The 22,365-nt window shown below is 64.5% G+C and overlaps 1 protein-coding gene across 24 annotated transcripts in view; it reads left to right on the top strand.

The window, feature by feature from the left end:
• Positions 1–22,365, top strand: part of KIF1A (kinesin family member 1A) — a 101,723-nt gene that overhangs the window by 39,015 nt on the left and 40,343 nt on the right. For 11 of the 24 annotated variants that reach the window (XM_045481953.1, XM_045481967.1, XM_045481966.1 and 8 more), the window contains exons 7-25: positions 39–150; positions 1,389–1,466; positions 2,168–2,233; positions 2,757–2,774; positions 9,986–10,061; positions 11,800–11,878; positions 12,249–12,391; positions 12,837–12,863; positions 14,194–14,405; positions 15,448–15,527; positions 15,823–15,898; positions 17,874–17,953; positions 18,199–18,305; positions 19,044–19,127; positions 20,017–20,197; positions 20,314–20,386; positions 20,536–20,629; positions 21,624–21,772; positions 22,023–22,201. In XM_045481953.1, the coding sequence (XP_045337909.1) occupies positions 39–150; positions 1,389–1,466; positions 2,168–2,233; positions 2,757–2,774; positions 9,986–10,061; positions 11,800–11,878; positions 12,249–12,391; positions 12,837–12,863; positions 14,194–14,405; positions 15,448–15,527; positions 15,823–15,898; positions 17,874–17,953; positions 18,199–18,305; positions 19,044–19,127; positions 20,017–20,197; positions 20,314–20,386; positions 20,536–20,629; positions 21,624–21,772; positions 22,023–22,201 (1,914 nt within the window). The remainder of the gene's footprint in view (positions 1–38; positions 151–1,388; positions 1,467–2,167; positions 2,234–2,756; positions 2,775–9,985; positions 10,062–11,799; positions 11,879–12,248; positions 12,392–12,836; positions 12,864–14,193; positions 14,406–15,447; positions 15,528–15,822; positions 15,899–17,873; positions 17,954–18,198; positions 18,306–19,043; positions 19,128–20,016; positions 20,198–20,313; positions 20,387–20,535; positions 20,630–21,623; positions 21,773–22,022; positions 22,202–22,365) is intronic. The other 13 variants (XM_045481974.1, XM_045481973.1, XM_045481972.1 and 10 more) reach the window with 2 other exon arrangements.

The following is a 22,365-nucleotide window of genomic DNA, read 5'->3' as shown; positions in this document are numbered from 1 at the left end:
GGACGACAGGTAACCATGTGTGGCTTCCGTTCCCCCAGGACCGTGGCGGCCACAAACATGAATGAGACCAGCAGCCGCTCCCACGCCGTCTTCAACATCATCTTCACCCAGAAGCGCCACGACGCGGAGACCAACATCACCACAGAGAAGGTGAGCGTGGCCTTGGCAGAGGCGGGCCATTTGGGCGGGGGCACGGGTCAGTCCCATCGGGCAGGACGAGGAGGCCAGGGAACCACCGGCCTGCGAGGCTCGGACAGTGTCCTCACCCTGGGTGCCAGGCCCTCACCACCCCCTGCTTAGCGTGGGCCTCCGAGAAGTTGGCCGGCCTGCGGGGCCACCTCATCTTGGTATTTGGCACCGTCTGGGCATAGGAGGGACTGACGGTGGAGGGGCCGTGGACCCGGGGTCTGCCTCCTGCCGGATAGTTTTGGTGGAGACTGTGGGGGCTGAGGAAGGGTGTCCCCACGGCCGCACCGCTGAGGATACCGGTGGCCCTTGGAAGCAGAGGGCCGTGGGTGGAGTGAGTGCCTGTCACGACGGTGACCGTGGGCCCCGGCATCCACAAGCACAAAGGAGAGGCTGTGGTCTGAGCGCCACCCCGCCCACCGCCCCGGCTCCGGATGCCTTTCCCACGCGCCTTGGCGTTCTCAGGGAACCCGGGTAGGAGCACGGTCCCCTGGGACCTTTATCTGGACACGTGGTCTCCATGCCCCGGAAGGGGCCGCAGGGCAGGCTCAGAGCCTCTTCCTGCCCATCGGTGGCCCTGTCCCTTGGGGTCAGGTTTTCTCTGTGTCACCTCCCCTGACCCACTGTCCAGGCCTCCTCCCCGGGGCGCCTCGGCTGCCGCCTGGTGGGCAGTGCTCTCTCGGGCAGCAGGCAGCCCCCCAGGCTCCGCATGTCCGGGGGAAGTTGGCCACACTTCGTCGCCGGTCGCGCCAGGGTCCCCTCAGCCTGGTGCCATCCTCCCAGAGGTGGCCCGGCAGGGTCTGGGTGGGCAGAGAGAACGGAGCCAGAGCTGGGGTCAGGTCCCACCGCGGATGATGAGCCCATCTGTGGAAAAGGGGGGCAGGACACATCTGGGGAGCTCTGTGGGGGTTCCGTGCGAGCACGTGGAGAGCCCCGCGCACCAAGGGCAGCGTCCCCGCAGCATCGCGAGTGGCGAGTGTTAGGGGCGAGGGGCACGCAGCCTCTTGGGGAGGTGGGCTTTGAACCCCACGCAGAGCCTCCGGTGCGCTGTGAATAGAGGGAAACCGCGGGGTCTGAGACCGGCGGACCCCCGAGGCAGGGCTTGGCCACGGCCCCTCAAGTGTGCACTTCAGGCCTCGGAGGGGGCAGGGCGCCCCCTAGCGGCCCCGAGCATCTCCTGCCTTTGACACGTTGCGTTTCAGGTGAGCAAAATCAGCCTGGTGGACCTGGCGGGGAGTGAGCGGGCCGACTCCACGGGAGCCAAGGGCACGCGGCTCAAGGTAGGGGCCAGGCCACCATGCCTGGGGACGGCAGCGGGCCCCTCCACGCCTCGCTCCTCCGGCAGGTCCCATCTTCCAAGCCTGGCCTGCTCCAGGGTGGGCCGGGCGGGAGGGCCCCTCTTGGGAAGCACCGCCACCCGCGGCGAGCCCGGGCAGGGAGGGCAGGGGGCGAGGGTGGGGGCGTGGGAGGAGGCCAGCAGCCAGAGGGCCGCGCCCAGCACGCTGGCTTAGTGGTTAACGAGGACAGAGGCCCTGGCGGGAAGGCTGGGCCCCGTGCGGGCCCTCACAGGACCCCGGCCACCCGTGTCTGCGCTTTCCGCCAGAACCCAGGCTGCGAGGCGGACAGTCTCTGGTCAAAGCGGTCCTCGGTGTCGGGGAAGGAGACTTTTCATTTTCAGCCTCCCTTTGGTCCCCGCCATTACCTGGGGGACGGGAAGGGGCCCTGGAAATTGTACCAGCGGGGCTCGTGTGAGGTGTTCTAAGGACTCCCTGGGAGACTAGGACAAACACTGGGCGCGCTGCACCCCCTCGGCCAGGGTGGGCCTCTGAGCAGCTTCTCGCCAGAGCCTCCCGTGCTCCAAGGAGCCCCGGGGTTAACGGTCAGGGCTTGGCGGCCTCAGACCAACGTCACGCGGGTCAGGCCCCATGGGATCGTGCTGGAGCAAGAGGTTCATGAGGCTTCCTGTCCTCTCTGCACACAGGAGGGAGCCAACATCAACAAGTCCTTGACCACGCTGGGGAAGGTCATCTCTGCTCTGGCGGAAATGGTGAGCCAGCTTTGGGTTTCTAGAACTAGGCTGATGGGATGGATTGCGGAGGTGGCGCCCTGTCCTGCCTTCTGTGGAGGATGCCGGGGGCCTGTCATACCTGCCCCGGGCCCTGTCTCTGGCAAGGAGCCCGGGGTTCAAGGGAAAGCCCGAAGGTGTGAGGGGTGTGTGTCGCCAGGCTGCAGACGGAGTAGTGATCCCTGTTACTCCCTGGAACCTCAGTTTCCCTACCAGTATTGGCCACTCAAGACACCCAGGCCTTTGTTCAGAGAAGGACGAATCTTACGAGGCCCTACCCTTCTGAGGTTGTTAGGGGTGAAGGAACCCGAGAGGTCGCGCTGTCGTTTGGCCCGTCGGGACCCGGGTGGCCAGCGGTGGCCAGGTGAGGAGGGATGGACCCCTGGCACGTGCTCGGGCCTCTCCTGCTCCTTTGTTCTCTGGAGCCTGCCAGTAGTCTCCTCCCCACACGCCTCGTGTCCCCAGGCTCGCCCCAGGTCCTCAGACTCTGTCTTTTCTTTTCCAGGACTCTGGGCCCAACAAGGTAAGCTGCTTTCTTCAGTTCCAGGGGGAGGAATCTTCCTCCAGGGCAGGGCTGGGGGCTGGAAGCAAGGAGCCCCTTTAGCTCCGGTTCTCCTGTGAAGGTCTCGGTCGTAAGAGTGCTCCTTCATTTGTGCACCTCGCAGACAGACACATCGAGCCAGCGCCGAGCTGGGCGCTGTGCCAGAACAACACAACCCTTCCGGGGCCACAGCACAACGGGGGACGGAGATGTAGAGACGTGGACACAGAAAAAAATAATTACGAATTGGTTTACGTTTCATAAAGGAAAAAGATGGGCTGTGAGAGTGACGCCCAAGTGAGACGGCCTTTAGTCGGGGTGGCCAAGGAAGCTTTACACGTAGTTTTAAGGCTGAGGCATGAGGAGCGGGGCGGAGCCAGCCATGTAGCTGGAACGCCCAGTGTGAGGGGCTAAAGTGGAAAAATGTTGGCTTGTGTAGGAATTGTGCGTGAGGAAACGTGAGGAAGCACGAGGAACTGTGTGAGGAAATGAGAGGCAGTGTGTGACGAACTATGTGTGGGGAACTGTGTGAGGACGTGTGGTAGGAACTGTGAGGAAACATGGGAGGAACTAAGCGAGGATCTGAGAGGAACTAACTGTAGAAACGGTGTGAATATTTGTGGGGAACTATGTGGATGATTGTGTGAGGAGCTATAAGGGAAGTGTGTGTGCAAGAGTGGACCGTGTGAGGAACTGCGAGAGGAAGTACGTGAGGTGGGGTGGGGCAAGGATGGCACTTCTGAGGGAATTGTCAGGAACTGTGTGGCAGCTATGAGACACCGTGTGTAGGACTGTGTGAGGAGCTATGTGAGGCAGTATGAGAAACGAGCACGGCACTTATGGAACCGTGTGATGGACTGTGTCGGGGACCGGAGAGAATTGAAGTCGTGTGGAAACGTGTAACTGTAACTGTGAGAAAATGCATGTGAAGTTGCATGCAGAGCTATGAGTAAACGTGTGGACTGTGTGAAGAGCTGTGTAGAATGGTGTGGGGAGCTAAATGGACAAATATCTATGCGAGGAAACTGAGGGACTGTGTGGAAACTGTGAGGAACCACGTGAAGATCGTGTGAGGAACCGCATGAGGAACCGCGTGAGGAACTGTGTGAGGAACCGCATGAGGAACCGCGGGAGGAACCGTGTGAAGAACCGTGGGAGGAACTGTGAGGAACCATGGGAGGAACCGTGTGAAGAACCGCGTGAGGCACCCCGTGAGGAAATGTGTGAGGAACTGCAGAAGGAACCGTGAGGAACCGCGGGAGGAACTGTGAGGAACTGTGGGAGGAACCGTGTGAAGACTCGCGGGAGGAACCGTGTGAAGAACCGCATGAGGAACCACGTGAGGAACGGCATGAGGAACCGTGTGAGGAACCGCGGGAGGAACCGTGAGGAACCACAGGAGGAACTGTGAGGAACCGCGGGAGGAACCATGTGAGGAACCACGGGAGGAACTGTGAGGAACCGCATGAAGAACTGTGTGAGGAACCGTGTGAGGAACCGTGTGAGGAACTGTGTGAGGAATCCCATGAGGAAACGTGAGGAAACGTGTGAGGAACTGCAGGAGGAACCGTGAGGAACCGTGGGAGGAACCTTGAGGAACCATGAGGAACCATGTGAAGAACTGCGTGAGGAACCGTGTGAGGAACTGTGTGAGGAACCCCGTGAGGAAACGTGAGGAAACGTGTGAGGAACTGCAGGAGGAACCATGAGGAACCGCAGGAGGAACTGCAGGAGGAACTGTGAGGAACCACGGGAGGAACCGTGTGAGGAACCACGGGAGGAACTGTGTGAGGAACCGTGAGGAACCATGTGAAGAACCGCGGGAGGAACTGTGTGAGGAACCGTGTGAGGAACCGTGGGAAGAACCGTGTGAAGAACTGCAGGAGGAACTGTGAGGAGCCTTGTGAGGAACCGCGGGAGGAACCGTGGGAGGAACTGTGAGGAACTGTGTGAGGAACCGCGGGAAGAACCGTGAGGAACCGTGTGAAGAACCGCGTGAGGAACCCCGTGAGGAAATGTGTGAGGAACTGCAGAAGGAACCGTGAGGAACCGCGGGAGGAACTGTGAGGAACTGGGGGAGGAACCATGTGAAGACTCGCGGGAGGAACCGTGTGAAGAACCGCATGAGGAACCACGTGAGGAACGGCATGAGGAACCGCGGGAGGAACTGTGAGGAACCACAGGAGGAACTGCAGGAGGAACTGTGAGGAACCGCGGGAGGAACCATGTGAGGAACCACGGGAGGAACTGTGAGGAACCGCATGAAGAACTGTGTGAGGAACCGTGTGAGGAACCGTGTGAGGAACTGTGTGAGGAACCCCGTGAGGAAACGTGAGGAAACGTGTGAGGAACTGCAGGAGGAACCATGAGGAACCGCGGGAAGAACTGCAGGAGGAACTGTGAGGAACCGCGGGAGGACCCGTGTGAGGAACCATGGGAGGAACCATGTGAGGAACCACGGGAGGAACTGTGAGCAACCGCATGAAGAACTGTGTGAGGAACCGTGAGGAACCATGTGAAGAACCGCGGGAGGAACTGTGTGAGGAACCGTGTGAGGAACCGTGGGAAGAACCATGTGAAGAACCGCAGGAGGAATGTGAGGAACCTTGTGAGGAACCGCGGGAGGAACCGTGGGAGGAACTGTGAGGAACTGCATGAGGAACTGTGTGAGGAACCGCGGGAAGAACCGTGAGGAACCGCGGGAGGAACCGTGTGAAGAACCGCGTGAGGAACCCCATGAGGAAATGTGTGAGGAACTGCAGAAGGAACCGTGAGGAACCGCGGGAGGAACTGTGAGGAACTGGGGGAGGAACCGTATGAAGACTCGGCGGGAGGAACCGTGTGAAGAACCGCATGAGAAACCACGTGAGGAACGGCATGAGGAACCGTGTGAGGAACTGCGGGAGGAACTGTGAGGAACCACAGGAGGAACTGCAGGAGGAACTGTGAGGAACCGCGGGAGGAACCATGGGAGGAACCATGGGAGGAACCACGGGAGGAACTGTGAGGAACCGCATGAAGAACTGTGTGAGGAACCGTGTGAGGAACCGTGTGAGGAACTGTGTGAGGAACCCCGTGAGGAAACGTGAGGAAACGTGTGAGGAACTGCAGGAGGAACCATGAGGAACCGCGGGAGGAACTGCAGGAGGAACTGTGAGGAACCGCGGGAGGAACCGTGTGAGGAACCATGGGAGGAACCATGTGAGGAACCACGGGAGGAACTGTGTGAGGAACCGTGAGGAACCATGTGAAGAACCGCGGGAGGAACTGTGTGAGGAACCGTGTGAGGAACCGCGGGAAGAACCGTGTGAAGAACCGCAGGAGGAACTGTGAGGAACCTTGTGAGGAACCGCGGGAGGAACCGTGGGAGGAACTGTGAGGAACTGCATGAGGAACTGTGTGAGGAACCGCGGGAAGAACCGTGAGAAACCACGGGAGGAACCGTGTGAAGAACTGTGGGAGGAACCGTGAGGAACCGCGGGAGGAATTGTGCTGGGAGTCGGACATGCTGTGTCGGGAAATCTGTGGGAACTGCATGTGAATACATGTGAAGAATTGTGAGAAACTATGTGGACCGCGTGAGCCACTGTGGGACTTTGTGTGAAACAGCGTGGGGATGGTGTGAGGGATCTCTGAGGAGCTGCGTAGAGGGCTGTGTGAGGAACTGCGGTCTGTGAGAGGCACCATGTGAGCAACCTCTGAGGGTCCGTGTGGGGAGTTGTCCAGGGAACCTGCATGAGGAAGCGTATGAAGTGGGGAGTCACGCGTGAAACGCCATGAAAGAACCGCGAGGAGCTGCATGGATGGCGTGAGGAACCGGGCAAGAGCTGTATGGAGAACGTGAGCAACGGTGTGACTGCGTGTGCGTGACAGCCTGAGGCGTGAGGAGCTCTGAGGAACCGTGTGGGAAACTGTGGGGAAGCGTGAGGAACCGTGTGAAGGACTGTAAGGAACCGTGTGAGGAGCCACGTAGGAAGCGTGTGGGGAGTGGTGGTGTGGATGGTGTGTGGAGAACTGGTGACTTAGGAGGGGAATTGTGAGGCATTAGTGGAGAAGCGCGTGAGAGAGAACTGCGCGGAACTGCGCGAGGGACTCTGTGGGGACCTGAGGGCACTGGGAAGAACTGAGAGAAAACGTGTGACAGACTGAGGAACTGGCAGGAACCGTGTGAAGAAAGCGTCGGGAACTACGGGAGAGAGCGAGAGGAACACTCTCGGGGCCTATAAAGAGCCGTGCGGGAACGGCACGCGGAAGTGTGCGGAAGCGCGTGAGAAGGTGTGCAGGGAGCTAGCTGTGTGAGGAATTCTGGGGAATAGCGTGTGAGAGCGTGTGGACGCGTGTGAGGGCATCATGAAGAACGGTGCGCGAACCTGTGTGCGGAGCTTCGTGGGAAACCAGGGAAGGACGGTGTGACGAACGTGTGAGGAACCGTGAGAGAAGCCGAGGGTGTCAGCGGAGAGTTGTGAGTCGCTTCGTGGAGCCGTAAGAAGCGTGTGAGATGGTGTGGGCGGACCGCGTGGGAATCGTGTGAGAGACCCTTGAGGACATTTTTGGAGGACGGTGCGGAGCTCTGGGACGACGGGGGGAGCCGTGTTGGGGAGTGTGAGGAACCGGGTAGAACTGGCTGTGGGGGGCTGGGAGGACGGGAGAGAAACCGTGTGACAAACCGCGATAGAACCGTGTGGGGAACTGTGTGAGGAATTGCGAGAAAATGTGCGTGAACTCTGCGAGACGGTGTGGAAGCGCGGGCAACACCGTGCGGAAGTGTGGGAGCCGTGTGGGAACGGGTGGAAAACCACGGGAAGGACAGGCCGCGACCCCTCCCGCGGTCCTCTTCAGTCTCTCACGGAGTCCCCCGCACAGCCTCAGTGCGGTTCATCACGCCGGTCCTGGCACAGCTCCACGCACGCACTTCCCTCCTAGTCGGCAGGAGGAGGGGTGTGTCTGAGGAGCCGCGAGGAACTTTTCGGGGGAGTGTACGCACGGTCCGTGGAACAGACTGTGCCCGAGATTTGTGTGGAGGACCGCAAGAAGCTCCGAGGGGATGCATGTGAAGCCGTGGAAAATCGTGTGGGATCTGTGTGGGAGGCGTGTGTGTGGAGCCGTACGTGGCGCTGTACGGACTCTTCGGGAACCGCGAGGGACGGCGCGCACTCTGAGGAACCGTGTCGAAGCGTGTGGAGAGCGACCGACACGAGGGCCCGTGTCACGATGAGTGCGTGATGAGTCGTGCGGAAGCGTGTGGGGCGCCGTGGGAGGGAGGAGTGAGGGGCCGTGGGGTCATCTGCGAGGCACCCTGGCAACTGCGGTAGAAGCTTGGGCACGAGGACGTTCTTGAGGACCGGGGCCTGGAGCAGGGGGCGTGGGGACACCTCCTCATGAGGCGAGGAAGCCAGCGAAGGGCGGGGGTCTGACGTGAGGCCTGGAGGTCCGTGTCAGGCGCAAGTTGACCGCGGCCCAACGGGGAGCGCCGACGGGTTCCGAGCGGGGCCCATGAAGTCTGATCGAGTCCGGCCCGCGCTCCCCAGGCTGCTGCGCGAAGAGTAGACTGGGGACGGGCGGTCTGGTGCGGCAGCCGGGAGAACGGACGTCGGCGTGGAGATCCAGGTGCAAGACGACGGAGGCGGGGAAGGCGGAGGGGGAGGGGGAGCAGGGTGGCTCCGGGAGATGCGGGAGCGGGAGCGATCGGGGGCTGCCGGCGGCCGGGGCGAGCCGTGGTGAGGGAGCGGCGGGATTGGAGGCGACTCTGGGGTCCTTGCCGAAGGGCCCGTGTGACCAGAGGGCGTTTACCGTGGAGACGAGGGATGTGACAGATGCGGCAGAGGATTCGGCCTCGGGAATTAAATAACGGACAAACGAGGTAGAAATACAGTCTTCATCCGTCAGGTTTCGAAGGAGAACAAAAGGCCCTGGGTGCCGACGAGCTGCTGTGAGATGGGCCCTCAGACCCGCTCTCGGCGAAGCCAGCGCGGCCTTTCTGCAGACTCTGACCGCGTGCCTCCAGAGCTTTCAAAGTTAAACACGAGTTTTTCGTGTTTATTCAGTTTAGAGGGAAAGAGACAGAGCTTGAGCAGGGGAGGGGCAGAGAGAGAGGGAGACACAGAGTCCGAAGCAGCTCCAGGCTCCGAGCTGCCAGCACGGAGCCCGACGCGGGGGCTCGAACTCAGGAGCCGTGAGATGGTGACCTGAGCCGAAGTCGGACGCTTAACCACCCGAGCCGCCCCGGCGCCGCAGGCGCCCTCTGAGATCCAGGGAAGCGCCTCTTGGAAACCAGCCTGAAGAACAGCGACGGAGGAGCCTGCGTCCAGAGAAAAGGCACAGCCCTTGTGGTGGCGCCTGTGTGCGTCTCCCGGGAGGGCTCTGGGGGACAGGGCCGTGTCCGGTGGCCTCTGCAGGGGCTCAACAGATACTTTTGAGCAACTGTGTGCATGAACGAGGAGACGGTGGAAAGTAACTGGGTGCCCCCGGGCAGTGGACTCCCTCGTTCCATCAGCGGCGTCCCCAGGGAGCGGTCAGCGGTCTCCCTCAGTCAGTCCGTAAGCGGTGCCCACGGGGCGCGGTGCCCAGCGGCCGTCGCGTGGCCGGAGTCCGGCTTCTGAATGTCCTCTATCTGCCGGAATGGAGGAGGAAAGAGGCACAGGAGGAGGCGAGGGTGTGGAGGACGCTTCGTCCTGGGGCCGGGGGGCGGGGGCAGGAGCGGCTACCGAAGAAGGGGCCTGTGCCCTGGACCGCAGGGCAGGGGAGGGAAGGTGAGTTCAGTGAGGGAGACACGTGAGCGACGGGCGTGGGCAGAGGCCCGCGTTGTCGCGTAAAGCAGCGGGGCCTTTGCTGTTTAGTCGGCGGGACTGACGGTGGGGCCCGAGGAGGGGGCGGTGGGCTCCGACCGGTCCTTCGGACGGAGCAGAGGCAGGACACGCGGCCGTGTCGGGCTGCGTGGCCCAGACGCGCGACGGGACAGACGACGGAGGAACCCGAGGGATGTGCCAGCACGTCTGCTCCCAGCCCTGAGTGCAGGCGCCCGGGGGCAGCACCCTGGGGTTCCGGTGGGGAGAGGCCTTGAGAACCGGCCCGGCCCCGCCTTCCACACCAGCCTCCGGTTTGGGGGACCCACCCACAGACCCCGTGCTTTGCCCTTCCAGCTCCCTTCCCTTCTGGCGGGCTCAGGCTTCACCTCGAATGTTCCTCCCCCACAGAACAAGAAAAAGAAGAAGACCGATTTCATTCCCTACAGAGATTCCGTGCTGACCTGGCTGCTCCGGGAAAACCTAGGTGAGGACTCTCAGGGTCGCCTATCCCCTGGGTTCTAACTTCCACCCTGCGGGGCGCCTGGGTGGCGCAGTCGGTTAAGCGTCCGACTTCAGCCAGGTCACGATCTCGCGGTCCGTGAGTTCGAGCCCCGCGTCGGGCTCTGGGCTGGTGGCTCAGAGCCTGGAGCCTGTTTCCAATTCTGTGTCTCCCTCTCTCTCTGCCCCTCCCCCGTTCATGCTCTGTCTCTCTCTGTCCCAAAAATAAATAAACGTTGAAAAAAAAAAAAAAAAAACTAACTTCCACCCTGGGCCGCCGTCCTGCCCTCCCTCCTGGGGAGGGGCGTCCAACCACCAGGAGGCCCCTCACCCTTTCTGGGCTGAGGTTGAGGCAGACCTGGGGGATCCTTCCGGAGGGCCCGGGCTGGTGGCCAGCGAAGGGCTGAGGAAAGCAAGTGCGGGGACGCAGCATGGCCCGTGGGGCCACAGGACACACGCTTGTGCCACTGCTCCTGCTTTAGGCCTGTGACACCCGGACCACGTCCCCCCACCCCCGCCCTCGCGGGGACTCCGCGATTCTGGGGAGCCCTGCTTGCTTGCTGGGCTTTTGGCGGGTGCCACACGTCACGCCTTCTCCCTGAGTTCTGGGCCACCGAGAGACAGAGAGGGAGATGGAGACTGAAACGTTCCCAATCCCGATCCCTTCAACCCGAAAACAACCGTGGGGGTCCTCCCTGGCTACGTTTACAGCTCGGGAGGCCGACACCCAGGAAGGTAAACTGAGTCACGGGCTGACCCGGTGAACATAGGCAGCTGGGATCTACAGCCTTCCTCAGCTTCACGGCTGTGGTGTGGGGGCCCCGGCCGGCTGACCTTGCACCCCGGAAGCAGTCTGGCTGTTCCTCAGCTCAGACTAGCGATGGGCGCCACCTGGGCGCTCCGGGAGGCAGGTGAGCCCCACCGAGAGCGGATGGTATGTGCCGGGAATGCGTTTCTTCACCCGAGGCCAGGAAGGAGGCCTTTGCCACAGGGCCGGGGCCGGCCCCAGGGTTGGGACAGGGGGAGCCCCCCACAGCCCAGCCTGGCGCCCGAGCCCTTTAGGCTGTCACCTCACAGTTTGTGTGGGGGCCACACCCTGGGCACATGACTCCCGGGACACACGTCCCTGGGGTCACAACGGAGAGGCCATCGGTCCCAACCCTGAGCACGGACAGGCAGCCGTCCCGAGGGCTGCCCGGGCCGCTGACCCGACCGCGCCGACGGCCCAGCCGCCGCTCCGCTCAGAGCCCGCGAGTGATCCTTCGGCGTCCGAACTGAAGTCGAACATCCATTTCCTCGCGCAGTGTGTTACCTGATGCCGGGCTCCGCGCTGCCCCGGGCTGGGAATCTGACCTTAAATACCGCGAAAAATCTTCCAAATGAGGAAGATAGAAGCGAAAGAAATCATTGCTCCTGGAGTTGAATTGAAACGGACGTTGACTTTCTCAAGAAATTATCCTGACCGTGAGAGGAAATGCTCCTCTCCTCAGTGTGGGGAGGGAAGACTGGTGGTTGAGAGTAAACCCAAATTCGAGCAAAGCACCCTGCGGGAGAAAAATGACCCAGGTACCCGCTGCGGTGATGAAGTCAGAGCCCCCGTTCCCACAGTTGGCCCGTGACGCAGTTTACCTCTCTGAGCCTTGGCCTCCCCGGCTGTACATGCAGGCGGGGAGGGGCAGGAGGGTGGGGGTTGGAGCCCCCGCGAGCTGGCCTTCTTCCCGCAGGCGGGAACTCCAGGACAGCGATGGTAGCGGCCCTGAGCCCTGCAGACATCAACTACGACGAGACTCTGAGCACGCTGAGGTGTGTCCTCCGGGGAGGTGGGCCCCGTTCCCCTCCCCCCCCCCCCCCCGGCAATGGGACTTGCTCGCTCGTCCCGGGGACCACAGGCCCAGACGCGAAGGCCCCGCCACGGGGAGAAGATGCCACCCTGTCCCTGCTCCTCCTGGGGACTCAGTTCCCCCGAAAGGGGGCAGGGTTAGGTGAGGCCCCCTGTGGGTCTCTGGCCAGTGGCCCCACTGACTCCAAGTGGCACGAGCCCCTGCCCCGTGTCACAGCCCCTGGGTCCCCGCTACTGAGGCCCTCCCCACCACGGCTCTGCCCCGGGCAGGGCTCCGGGTGCCCTCGGGCCTGCCCGGCACGGGCACAGCCCACAGTTCCCTTGGCCGTCCAGGTACGCCGACCGGGCCAAACAGATACGCTGTAACGCCGTCATCAACGAGGACCCCAACAACAAGCTGATCCGTGAGCTGAAGGACGAGGTGACCCGGCTGCGGGACCTGCTGTACGCCCAGGGTCTCGGGGACATCACCGACAGTGAGTGTCTGTGCCCGCCTGTCCTGGGCAGGGCAGCCGGGCCAGAGTGGTCTCCCTCCTGGGGACGGCCACCCGCTCGCTGGCTGCGGCCCGGCCGGGACCGGTCAGGCGGCCTTTGTGGCCTTGCCACCGGAATCCTAGCCCTGCTCTGAGTCCCCGTGCGAGGCCCCCCTGGCGGGAGGCTGGGGTTTCTGTCCTCGACCCGGGTGGACTGCATGGTTTGGGTTTGGAGCTGGCCCAGGCAGGCCACGGACGTTTTTCCCGGAAGCCACATGGGCATGCCGTGGGCGCGGGGGGTTGCAGCGGTCTCCGTGCGTCCCCCGAAGACCCCCGCCACCCTGTCGGATGCCCGGCCTGCGACCGGCGTGCCTCAGACCCTCTGGAGACAAACCTTTTCTTCTGTTTCTCTGTCTCTCCTCCTCCCCCACGCCTCCCCTCCCCATAGCCAACACTGTGCCCGGAGGACCCAAATGTGTGTATCCCCCTCACTGCTCTCCGCATCCCCGCTTCTGTGCCTGCTCGGCGGGGCGTAGGGCAGCACGGGGGGGTGTAGGGCAGCATGGCGGGGAGGGGCCCGCCCAGCCCTCCTCTGCCTTCCCCTCTTTCAGGGGCTGGGGACAACAGCCGTCTTGTTCGCAGACACCGTCTAGGTGGATGCAGGCCATGCTGCCTTGTGAGCCTGCGTTCTGGGTTCAGTCCCGTGTCTGTGTGGGAAACTGAGGCCACAGGGAGGCCTGGTGCAGTCGAGGCCCTGCCAGGCCGGAAGTGACTGAACTCAGCCTGTCCGAGCGCCCTGCAGTGCCAGAGGCCTGGCCAGCTAGGAATGTTAGCTGGCACCGGAGGGCCGGGAGAGCTGGAGGGCCCGCCGAGGCCCGGGGCCTGTCCCCTGGCTCCCAGCTCCGGCCTCCCCCAGACCACACCGCACACACCTTCCCCTGGAAGCGCCCGTGTGCCCTTCTGGCCTTGGGCCTGGCTCCCTGCGGCATGGACGTGTGGTTCGGTGCCTCCCCGACCCAGGGGCCGCAGGGTGCCCTCGGTTGCCCCAGCGCCCCGTGCTGTCCTATGTTTGCCGCTGCTCCGCTGTGTGTCTGCTTCTGCCAGGAGGGCTCTGGGCATCTCCCATACCAGGGGTGGCCTAGCTCAAATCCCAGGCCTCGGGCTCTCTGGGCACCCCGGTGCCAGGAGACCCTGGTCCCAGAGCAGGCTCTTCGGGGCGCGGGAGTAACGTGCTCCCTAGGGGGTTCCCAGTTCACCTCTCCTCCAGGGTGTTCTCGGGGCAGATTCCTGTGCCCGGTGGGGCTGGACAGTTAGCACAGCGCAGTCCCCGCAGCTGGGGGGTGCATGGCCGACCAGGCGGGTGATGGGTGCCAGGGGTGGGCGCCCGTGGCAGGGAGGATGAGGACGGGTGTCGGGGCCCCGGGCGTAGGAGGGCCGCAGGGCAGCGACAGCACAGGGTGGTAGATGGGGTGGGGGTGCGGGGAGGCCGCTCCCGGACAGAGGCTGCCGGGCGGCCTGGGAGCAGGCGCAGGGAAAGCAGACGGGCCTCAGGGCCGGGCGGGTGTGGAGGGTAGAGGCGCTCGAGCGGGTGCCGGGGTGGCGGGCGGGCTCGGGGGGCTGCGCCCTGGCGGGGAGGTGGTGGGCAGCCTTGCATGTGCTTGTGCGGCGCTGGGCCCCAGGCTGCGCCCGCCGGCCGTGTCTGTTTCCTGCCTCTCTTCTCCTGCCTCTTGCTTTTTCCCAACTTGGTCTTTCTTTTCTCTCCCTCCCGTCTGTCTGCCCGCCCTCTCCTTCCCTTCCTCCCATAGACGTGTCCGACCTTGAGAACAATAACCGTAACCGTGGCGGGGCGGAGTTGAGTCCAGCCCCTGACAATCTCTCCACAGTGACCAACACCCTGGTGGGCATGAGCCCCTCGTCCTCGCTCTCGGCCCTGTCCAGCCGCGCCGCCTCCGTGTCCAGCCTGCACGAGCGCATGCTGTTCGCCCCAGGCAGCGAGGAGGCCATCGAAAGGCTGAAGGTGAGGGCTCGGTCGGCGGGGACGCCACCCCGGGGTGGGGGGGCGGAACGAGGGGCGGGCCCGGGACCTCTCCCGCTGGCACGGCCGTGCTAACGGCGCGGGGTGGGCCGGCTTGGAGGCGGAGCGGCCGCACGGATGGGTGCAGACGGAGTCTGGGCCCCACCCCCGGTGCCCCCACCGGCGCCCAGCACCGAGGGGTCCCCGCCTGCTGAGCAGGGCAGGCGCGGGTCCTGGGGGTTCTGTGCTCACGCCTGCTCGGAGTGTTCCCCTGGCCCGCAGCGGCCCAGCGGCGGGCGGGCTGCCTTTTCGTTTATTGGCGTTCCGTCAGCGGATGACTGGGGTGCCGGGCTGTGTGGGGCTGGTGGGGTCCAGGCCTCGGAGAGAGGAGCACGGAGGCTGGACAGAGGCTGGACCGTGGCTGGCGTGGGGCACGGGTGGGCAGGCTGCCCACCGGGGGGGGGCAGCTGGGAAGGTAACAGGGAGCTGGTGCCGATGTCAGAAGTGCTCGTCCCCTGTCCCGGCAGCGGCTGAGGGTCACCTGTGCCTCGGAATCAGTTTCTCAGTGTCCGCATGTGTCTCGCAGTGTCCCTGCATGTCTCCGAGTATCCCCGTGTGTCTCCCAGGGTCCCTGTGTGTCTCCCAGGGTCCCCCTGTGTCTCTCAGTGTCCCCACGTGTCTCCCAGGGTCCCCGTGTGCTTCCCCATGTCCCAGGTATCTCTCAGGGTCCCTGCATATCTCTCAGTGTCCCCACGTGTCTCTCAGTGTCCTGCGTGTCTCACAGGGTCCCCATGTGTCTCTCAGGGTCCTCGTATGTGTGCGTTTCTCTCCCTCCAGGTTTATTTTGCCGTTTCCTCTACTGTCTGGCTGTGTCCACGGGAGAGACTTGTGTCCTTGGACACGTCAGCTCCTCAGCCCTTCACCCTGACCTTTCAGGCGTTGTGCCGCCTGACCAGACTGGGGATCGGGGTCTCGGTGCCCTTCCGCCTGGCCTCCGCTCCTGGCACAGGTCCCTCACCTCACTGTGCTCTTTTCTGCTGCCCAGGAGACGGAGAAGATCATAGCCGAGCTCAACGAGACCTGGGAAGAGAAGCTGCGGCGGACGGAAGCCATCCGGATGGAGAGGTGGGTGGCGGGGAAACGGAGGACTCCAGCGCTCCAGCCCGGACTCCCGCTCCTGGGGGTGGCCATGCCCTCTCACCTGGTGACTCTTGCCCCATCACCAATGGCCCCACTGACCTGATCCCTGATCAGGAGACCAGTCCCTCCAGCTGGACACCTCAACTCTCTGACCGGATGGGACGCCACCCAGGCTCCGCCTTGGGCCATGTGGCCAGAGCCCACGGCCGAATGGTCGGTTGGGGGCCAGGCAGGTCCTGCGGCCTCGAGGCTCGAGCTGACCCAGACACTGTCCCCACAGGGAAGCACTGCTGGCCGAGATGGGCGTGGCCATGAGGGAGGACGGCGGCACATTGGGTGTGTTTTCTCCAAAAAAGGTAGGTGCTCTTCCTAGCTCTGGGGTGCAGCCCTGACTGGGACAGGGCCGGGCGGCCCACAGCCCTTTGTGAGGTGTCAGCTCCTCTGGGAGGAGAGGGGACAGGTCCAGGCACCGGGGGCCACGCTCGCCCACAGCCACACCTCCCCAGTGTGGGAGACACCCTCTTGGAGCTCAGCCAAAGTCAGGACTGGCTATCCCAGCTGGCACATAAGTCTTCTCCCGCCCGGGCCCAGCTCGCTCACAGGACCTGGCCCCGTCACTAGGGGGGCCTCCAGAGCACTGTCCTCCTCAGTAGCTCAGGTGGGGCACAGCATGAGCGTTTGGGGAGAAGTCGTCTCTGATAATTCTAGGGCCAGGCCCCCCACCCACCCCAAAGAGTGCCAGAGCCTCGAGCCCTCAGGAGCTACGTTCTAAGCCGGGGAGCCTCCAAGGAGGTGGTGGCCGTGTGTTCTGACCACAGCTCCGGACTCTCTGGGCCCTGCCCTCGATACTTTGTTAGTGAGGAAGCTCCTGCCCGCCTTCCTGGGAGCATCTTCGTGTGGCTGGCCCCTCACCCTGGCTCTGTCTGGGACGGCGGGTGCTCTGTGCCACCAATGCCCAAAGCCAGACGTGCATGGAGCCCCCACGGTGCCGTCGGGGACCCTGTGGGAAGAGATGTGTGGACACCGGTGTGACGCGTGCATCGGCCAGGTGTCCGCTCCTTGGGGACAGGGCCAGGCTCCTCAGGCTTCTTCCGCCTTCGTGCGCTCCAGGCTGGGGGGGCAGCAGTGCTGAGGCTCAGAGGCGGGGGTGGACAGTGCTTGCAAGGACTCGGGGCAGGCCGAGAAGCAGCTCACGCCCTGCTTCACGTGCCTTCTGGAGAGGCCTTGAGTTTTCCTGGGGAAACTTGCCCCTTCCCGGAGGGTGGGGTGTACCCCGGGGCTGTGGGAGCAGGTGCTCTTGGGACACTTGGCACCCTGGAGGCCTTTGGTTGGTGGCAGAGGGATTACCTTGGCACCCTGGTGCCTTTGGTTGGTGGCCCCGGATCTGGGCACTGCCCAGGAGTGGGAGGATGGCCCTAGGGACCGCCGAGGACACCTCCTTCTGAGAAGGGCAGCATTCCTGGGACTCTGGGGAAGTGCCCGTGCCAGCTGGACCCCCCTACTCAGCCCTGCAGGGCGAGCACCGTTCCCCTTGCTTGGGAGAGGGGGCGGTTGGGGACTGCTGTCCCCAGTGTCTGATGACCAGGACTTCACAGCCCCGCACAGGAGCATTGGTGGTGCATTGTGGGATTTATAGCTTAAAGTGGAGGCGGTTTGTTCCAAGGTGCCAAGCGGGAAACCGAGGAAGCTGTCCCAGCCTCCACCATGTTGCAGGACCCTGGCCTGGGACACAGTCAGGGGTGGCGTTCCTGAGCTCAGGAAGCATGTCTAGGGCCCCAGTGCCCTGGGAGGGAGGCAGGTTGCGGAGGGCAGGGCAGCTGGCGGGTGCTGGTCACCTTTGGTAGGCCCGTGGACAGGAGAGCGGGTCCGAGCTGGGCGGCTCAGCAGGGACTTCCTTTACAAGCTGTGCTCCAAGCCCCCGGGCCAGATCCCTCCCTGGCCAGTGTCCTAATCCTTCTGGACTCTCGGATCCACTGGGACCTCAGCTCCTGGGCACTTCAGTTGGATTGAGGGCCTGTAGCCCCCTTGGAGGGTGGAGCAACAGACCCAGAGCCTGGTGCCATGGGCCCTGCAGGACCCGGCCTGCACCCTGCACATCTGAGGGCCCGCCACAGCCCTCAGAACCCCCAGGTTCCCGGCTCCCCTAAGCGCCTACTGCCGGGTTCTGAGCTCCCTGGGCTCCTCACAGAAGCCAGGCCGGGAGGACGCTGCGTCCCCAGGAGGCCAGGCCTAGGCTGGTGGCGGTCTGGCACCTGAGGAGAGACGGGTCAGGTGCGTGTCAGTGCTGGGCCCTGCGCCTCCCCAGGAGAGGTGACCCTCCTTTCCCCCCAGACACCACATCTCGTCAACCTGAATGAGGACCCGCTGATGTCTGAGTGCCTCCTGTACTACATCAAGGACGGGATCACCAGGTGGGGGTCGTCAGGGTGGGGCGGGCTCCCTGGCAGAGAGGCTGCCAGGCCTGGGTATGTGCTGCAGCATTGCTGTCCCCCGTGCTGGCTGCTGGAGACAGTGCTGAAGGCCACCCTGGGCCCTGTGGCTCTCCCAGGCGGGGCGGCGCTTGGGGCGTCCCTGTGGGGATGCGCGGGCAGGCTGGCGGGTGGCGGCATGGGTGCGCTGGGTCCTGCCAGTGCTGACGTCCCCCGCCCCTCCCCAGGGTGGGCCGGGAGGATGCGGAGAGGCGGCAGGACATTGTCCTGAGTGGGCACTTCATCAAGGAGGAGCACTGTGTCTTCCGGAGCGACTCCCGGGGCGGCAGCGAAGGTACCTCTGCCCTTCAGTCCCCACCTCTGCCCTGGCGCCACTGACCGTCAGGCCTGAGCGGGGCTGTGGGTCAGCCCTCGCTCCTTAGTCCGTCCCGGCAAAGCCCTTCCATTACAACGGTGTTCTGAGGGCTTGGCTGTGGACGCGGGAGCTCCCTCCCCACGCCGCGAGTGGTCGGGGGGGGGGGTCTCCGTGGGCAGGAGAATGGGGAGCCGTGAGGAATGAACCTCCATCCGGGCTGGAGGACTATTTTTACACCGCCCTCTCCTGTTGGCTGTGGCGCGGCCATCTGTCCGTGTCCCCAGCCTGCCTGCCAGTCACCTCAGGGCGATGGCTTTGAGCAGGGTTGGGGACAGAATTCTGTTTCCAAAGCCTGCCCTCCTCTTTGGGATGGGCACAAAGCTCTAGGGGGCTCTGGGACCCCTGGGACCCCTGGGGACACACTAGCCACTGTTTCCCGTCCGTGCCCACCTGGTTCTCTGACTGGGGCAAAGGCACCTCCCCATCGGGCGTCACCCTCATCTGTTGTATGGGATGCAGCCCTCCTCTGGCTTCTCTGGGGCCCACACGATGTATTGTCTGGCGGCCATCAGGCTTTGCAGCTAGCAGGGATGAGAGAGGCCTGATGTGGGCCACACCTGGGTAGCCAGTTGAGCCGAGCCCTGCATGCAGACAGAGGGCATGGCCACTCAGGATGACAGTCCCTCACTCTCTGCCCTCCCCATCTCTGTCATGTAGCCGTGGTGACCTTGGAACCCTGTGAGGGGGCAGACACATATGTCAATGGCAAGAAAGTCACGGAGCCCAGCATCCTGCGGTCAGGTATGGCTAGGGCCTGGAGACAGGTGTCTCTTTCTCCCCTGCAGTTTCGGGACTAGGCCTGGGGTCCACGCACTCAGGAGGATAGGCCTCAGCTTGGTGTCTCCTTCCTGGTACCTGGGCCCCAGGGCAGGGAGGACAAGTGAGGGTGACTAAATGAGGGTGGCTGGCCAAGGTGGTGGGGGATGAGCTGAGGGAGGCTTTAGGGAGGACACACCAGGGACTGGTGTGGGAGGAGCTGAGCCTGCTCTGTGGGCCCTAAGTTGGAAGGAAACTAGGCTGTCCAAAGAGCCCTTGTAGGCAGGACTGTCCAAGACGGTGGGTGCTACAGCCCTGGTGGACGTGTCTGCCTGGAGGGTCCTGCAGACCGGGGGACCCTGGCCCTGGGCACATACAGACGGGGGGCCCTGGCCCCTGCCCTGCTTCCATCGAGGCGGGTACTGAGGGGAAGGGCCCGTGAGCCCGTGCTTCAGCATCCTGCAGGGTGGGGTTGGGGGCACACACAGCCCACAGGTGTGGAGGAGTGGCCAGGGCCAGGGCCTGGGGGCAGGAGACCAGGCTGGCCTGGGGGTGACATGTGTGGGCTGTGCGCAGGACCGCACGTTGGAGAGATCCCCAGGACTGTTTTGCAAACATCACTGGCTGCTGTATGTTGGGGGGGGAGGGGGGGGTGAGGGGGTGGGTCTGGGGAGAGAGTCAGGTCCCGGCCACGGGGTAGGTGGCTGCTGGTCCGGAGCCGACCCGGGTGGCTCCTGGTGGCCCTCCCTGGGGCGGGCCAGCCTGGGGGACCTGCCCGTGCTCCACTTTTCCCATCTTCTTGCCCTGACCCCTTGAGGCCACCCCCAAGGCCACAGGCTACCCCCTGATGGCCGGCCTTGCTTCTGTCCCCCAGGAAACCGCATCATCATGGGGAAGAGCCACGTGTTCCGGTTCAACCACCCCGAGCAGGCCCGGCAGGAGCGCGAGCGCACGCCCTGCGCAGAGACGCCCGCTGAGCCCGTGGACTGGGCCTTCGCGCAGCGCGAGCTGCTGGAGAAGCAGGGCATCGACATGAAGCAGGAGATGGAGCAGAGGTGAGGCCCGAGGCTGCGGGTCACCGCGCCCCTCCCCCCCCACCGCGCTCCATCCCCCCCCCCCCCCACGCCGCGCCTGCTCACCCGCTCCCCCGCGCCCGCTCCCCCTCCCGCAGGCTCCAGGAGCTGGAGGACCAGTACCGCCGCGAGCGAGAGGAGGCCACCTACCTGCTGGAGCAGCAGAGGCTGGTGAGGGCGGCCCGCCCGCCGGGCCCGGCCTGGGCGGGGGCCGGGAGGGGAGGGCCGGGGCGGGGGAGCCTGAAGGGGTCAGGCCCGGGGGCGGGGCGTGAAGGGGCCCCGGCCTCCACGTGGGCCCACACTCCTCCCTCCGTGGCCAGGACTACGAGAGCAAGCTGGAGGCCCTGCAGAAGCAGATGGGCTCCAGGTGCTTCTCTGAAGCCAACGAGGAGGACGAGGAGCCGGAGGACGAGGGTGAGAGGCTGGGGGGGCGGGGCAGCGCCTGGGCCGGGGCCGGGCGGGGTCTCGGGCACGAGGAGCCCCCAGGCGCCTGGTCGGCGCCTTTGCCCTCGGGGTCCCCGGCCCGCCCCTCAGGGAGCGAGGCCTCCTTGTCCCCGGGAAGCACCCACGGAGGCAGGATTTGGGGGAGGCTGCGCCGCAGCGGGAAAGCGCAGGCGTGTGCTCGTGCAGTGTGTTCACACAGGCGTGTGCTCACGCACTCAGGTTATGGCAGGAATGACCCAGCTGGTGGGGAGCACGGTGCGGGCAGGGTGTGGTGTCTGCTCGTCCGCCCTGCCGTGTGTCCTGCCTGCACAGGCTGGTGCACTTTCCCAGGACTAGGTCACCGCTCCTCACCTCGGGACCCCCTTTCCAAGCGTCAGCTTGGGCAGCCCCCCTGTGACGGGGGGAGGACCTCACGCTGCCGTGGGGCACGAGGGCGGCCCGCAGGCAGGGCAGATGGGGTGGAGCCAGGCACAGGATGCGCGTCCAGCTTGACCCCTCTGGCCAGCACCTTTGCGTACATGTGACCTTGGCCTCCTGTTGCCTGGAATCATCTTCCCTCGGGGCAGGAGCCCTGGATGAGAGGGGCGGAGCCCGGGAGCCTGGACGGGCCCCTCCTGGTGTCCCTGCTCCCTTTCTCTTGGGGACACAGTAGACGAAGGTGTGTGAGCGGGGACAGGGTGGGAGGTCACTGTGCTCTCTTGCCTGTCCCGTGAGCACGTGGCCCCGATGCCGCTCCCTCCCCCCGCCGCCAGCCCCGCTGGGCTTCTCTGACTCTCAGGACGTCCGGTTCTGGTCAGCCCCTCTGGGGCACGCGGAGCCTTCAGGCCGCCCCCCGGGGCGGATCCTTCTGTGGGTGTCCTTCCCTCCGAGAGCCCGGGACGGTTAGTGCAGAAGTGGCGGCCCCGGGCCAGAGTGGGGTCAGGTGGCATTTCCGTGTGACGACCGCGCGTGCCTGTCCCCGCAGTCCAGTGGACGGAGAGGGAGTGTGAGCTGGCGCTGTGGGCCTTCCGGAAGTGGAGGTGGTACCAGTTCACGTCGCTGCGGGACCTGCTGTGGGGCAACGCCATATTCCTCAAAGAGGCCAATGCCATCAGCGTGGAGCTCAAGAAGAAGGTGGGCCCCCACCCCGCCGCCCACAACCCGGGCCCCGTACAGCCGCGGGCAGAGCGAGGGAGGCCCGGGGACGGACCCGGGCGAAGGCGCACCCTCCCTGCTCCGGGAGCAGCCGGGGTGCAGTTACAGCTTCCCCTCCGGCTGCCGGCTGGAAGGTTCCGGTGAACCCCGTGGGGGCGTGCGGCCCGGAGGCGGGCTCCGGCTCGCACACCCCCGGGGGCTGACGGGCGGCCGCCTCCTGCCGCCACAGGTCCAGTTCCAGTTTGTCCTCCTCACGGACACGCTGTACTCCCCACTGCCGCCAGACCTGCTGCCCCCAGAGGCTGCCAAAGAGCGGGAGACGCGCCCCTTCCCGCGCACCATCGTGGCCGTGGAGGTGCAGGACCAGAAGAACGGGGCCACCCACTACTGGACGCTGGAGAAGCTCAGGTGTGGTGGGCAGGCCGCGAGGGGGCGCAGCAGGGGTGGGCGCGGGTCCGCGGCGCTCCTGCGTCCCTGCGCTTCCCTCCTGCTGGAGTTGCTTTTACAGTCAGAAGGCAGAAGCCTTAGCGCAGAATCGGCGTTGTCCTCCTACGGACGCAGCGGTCAAGTGT

This window comes from Leopardus geoffroyi, chromosome C1 (genome assembly GCF_018350155.1).
Source record: "Leopardus geoffroyi isolate Oge1 chromosome C1, O.geoffroyi_Oge1_pat1.0, whole genome shotgun sequence".
Classification (NCBI taxonomy): domain Eukaryota; kingdom Metazoa; phylum Chordata; class Mammalia; order Carnivora; family Felidae; genus Leopardus; species Leopardus geoffroyi.
Note: the sequence above shows the minus strand (reverse complement) of the source record. Positions and strands in the feature narration are given on the sequence as shown.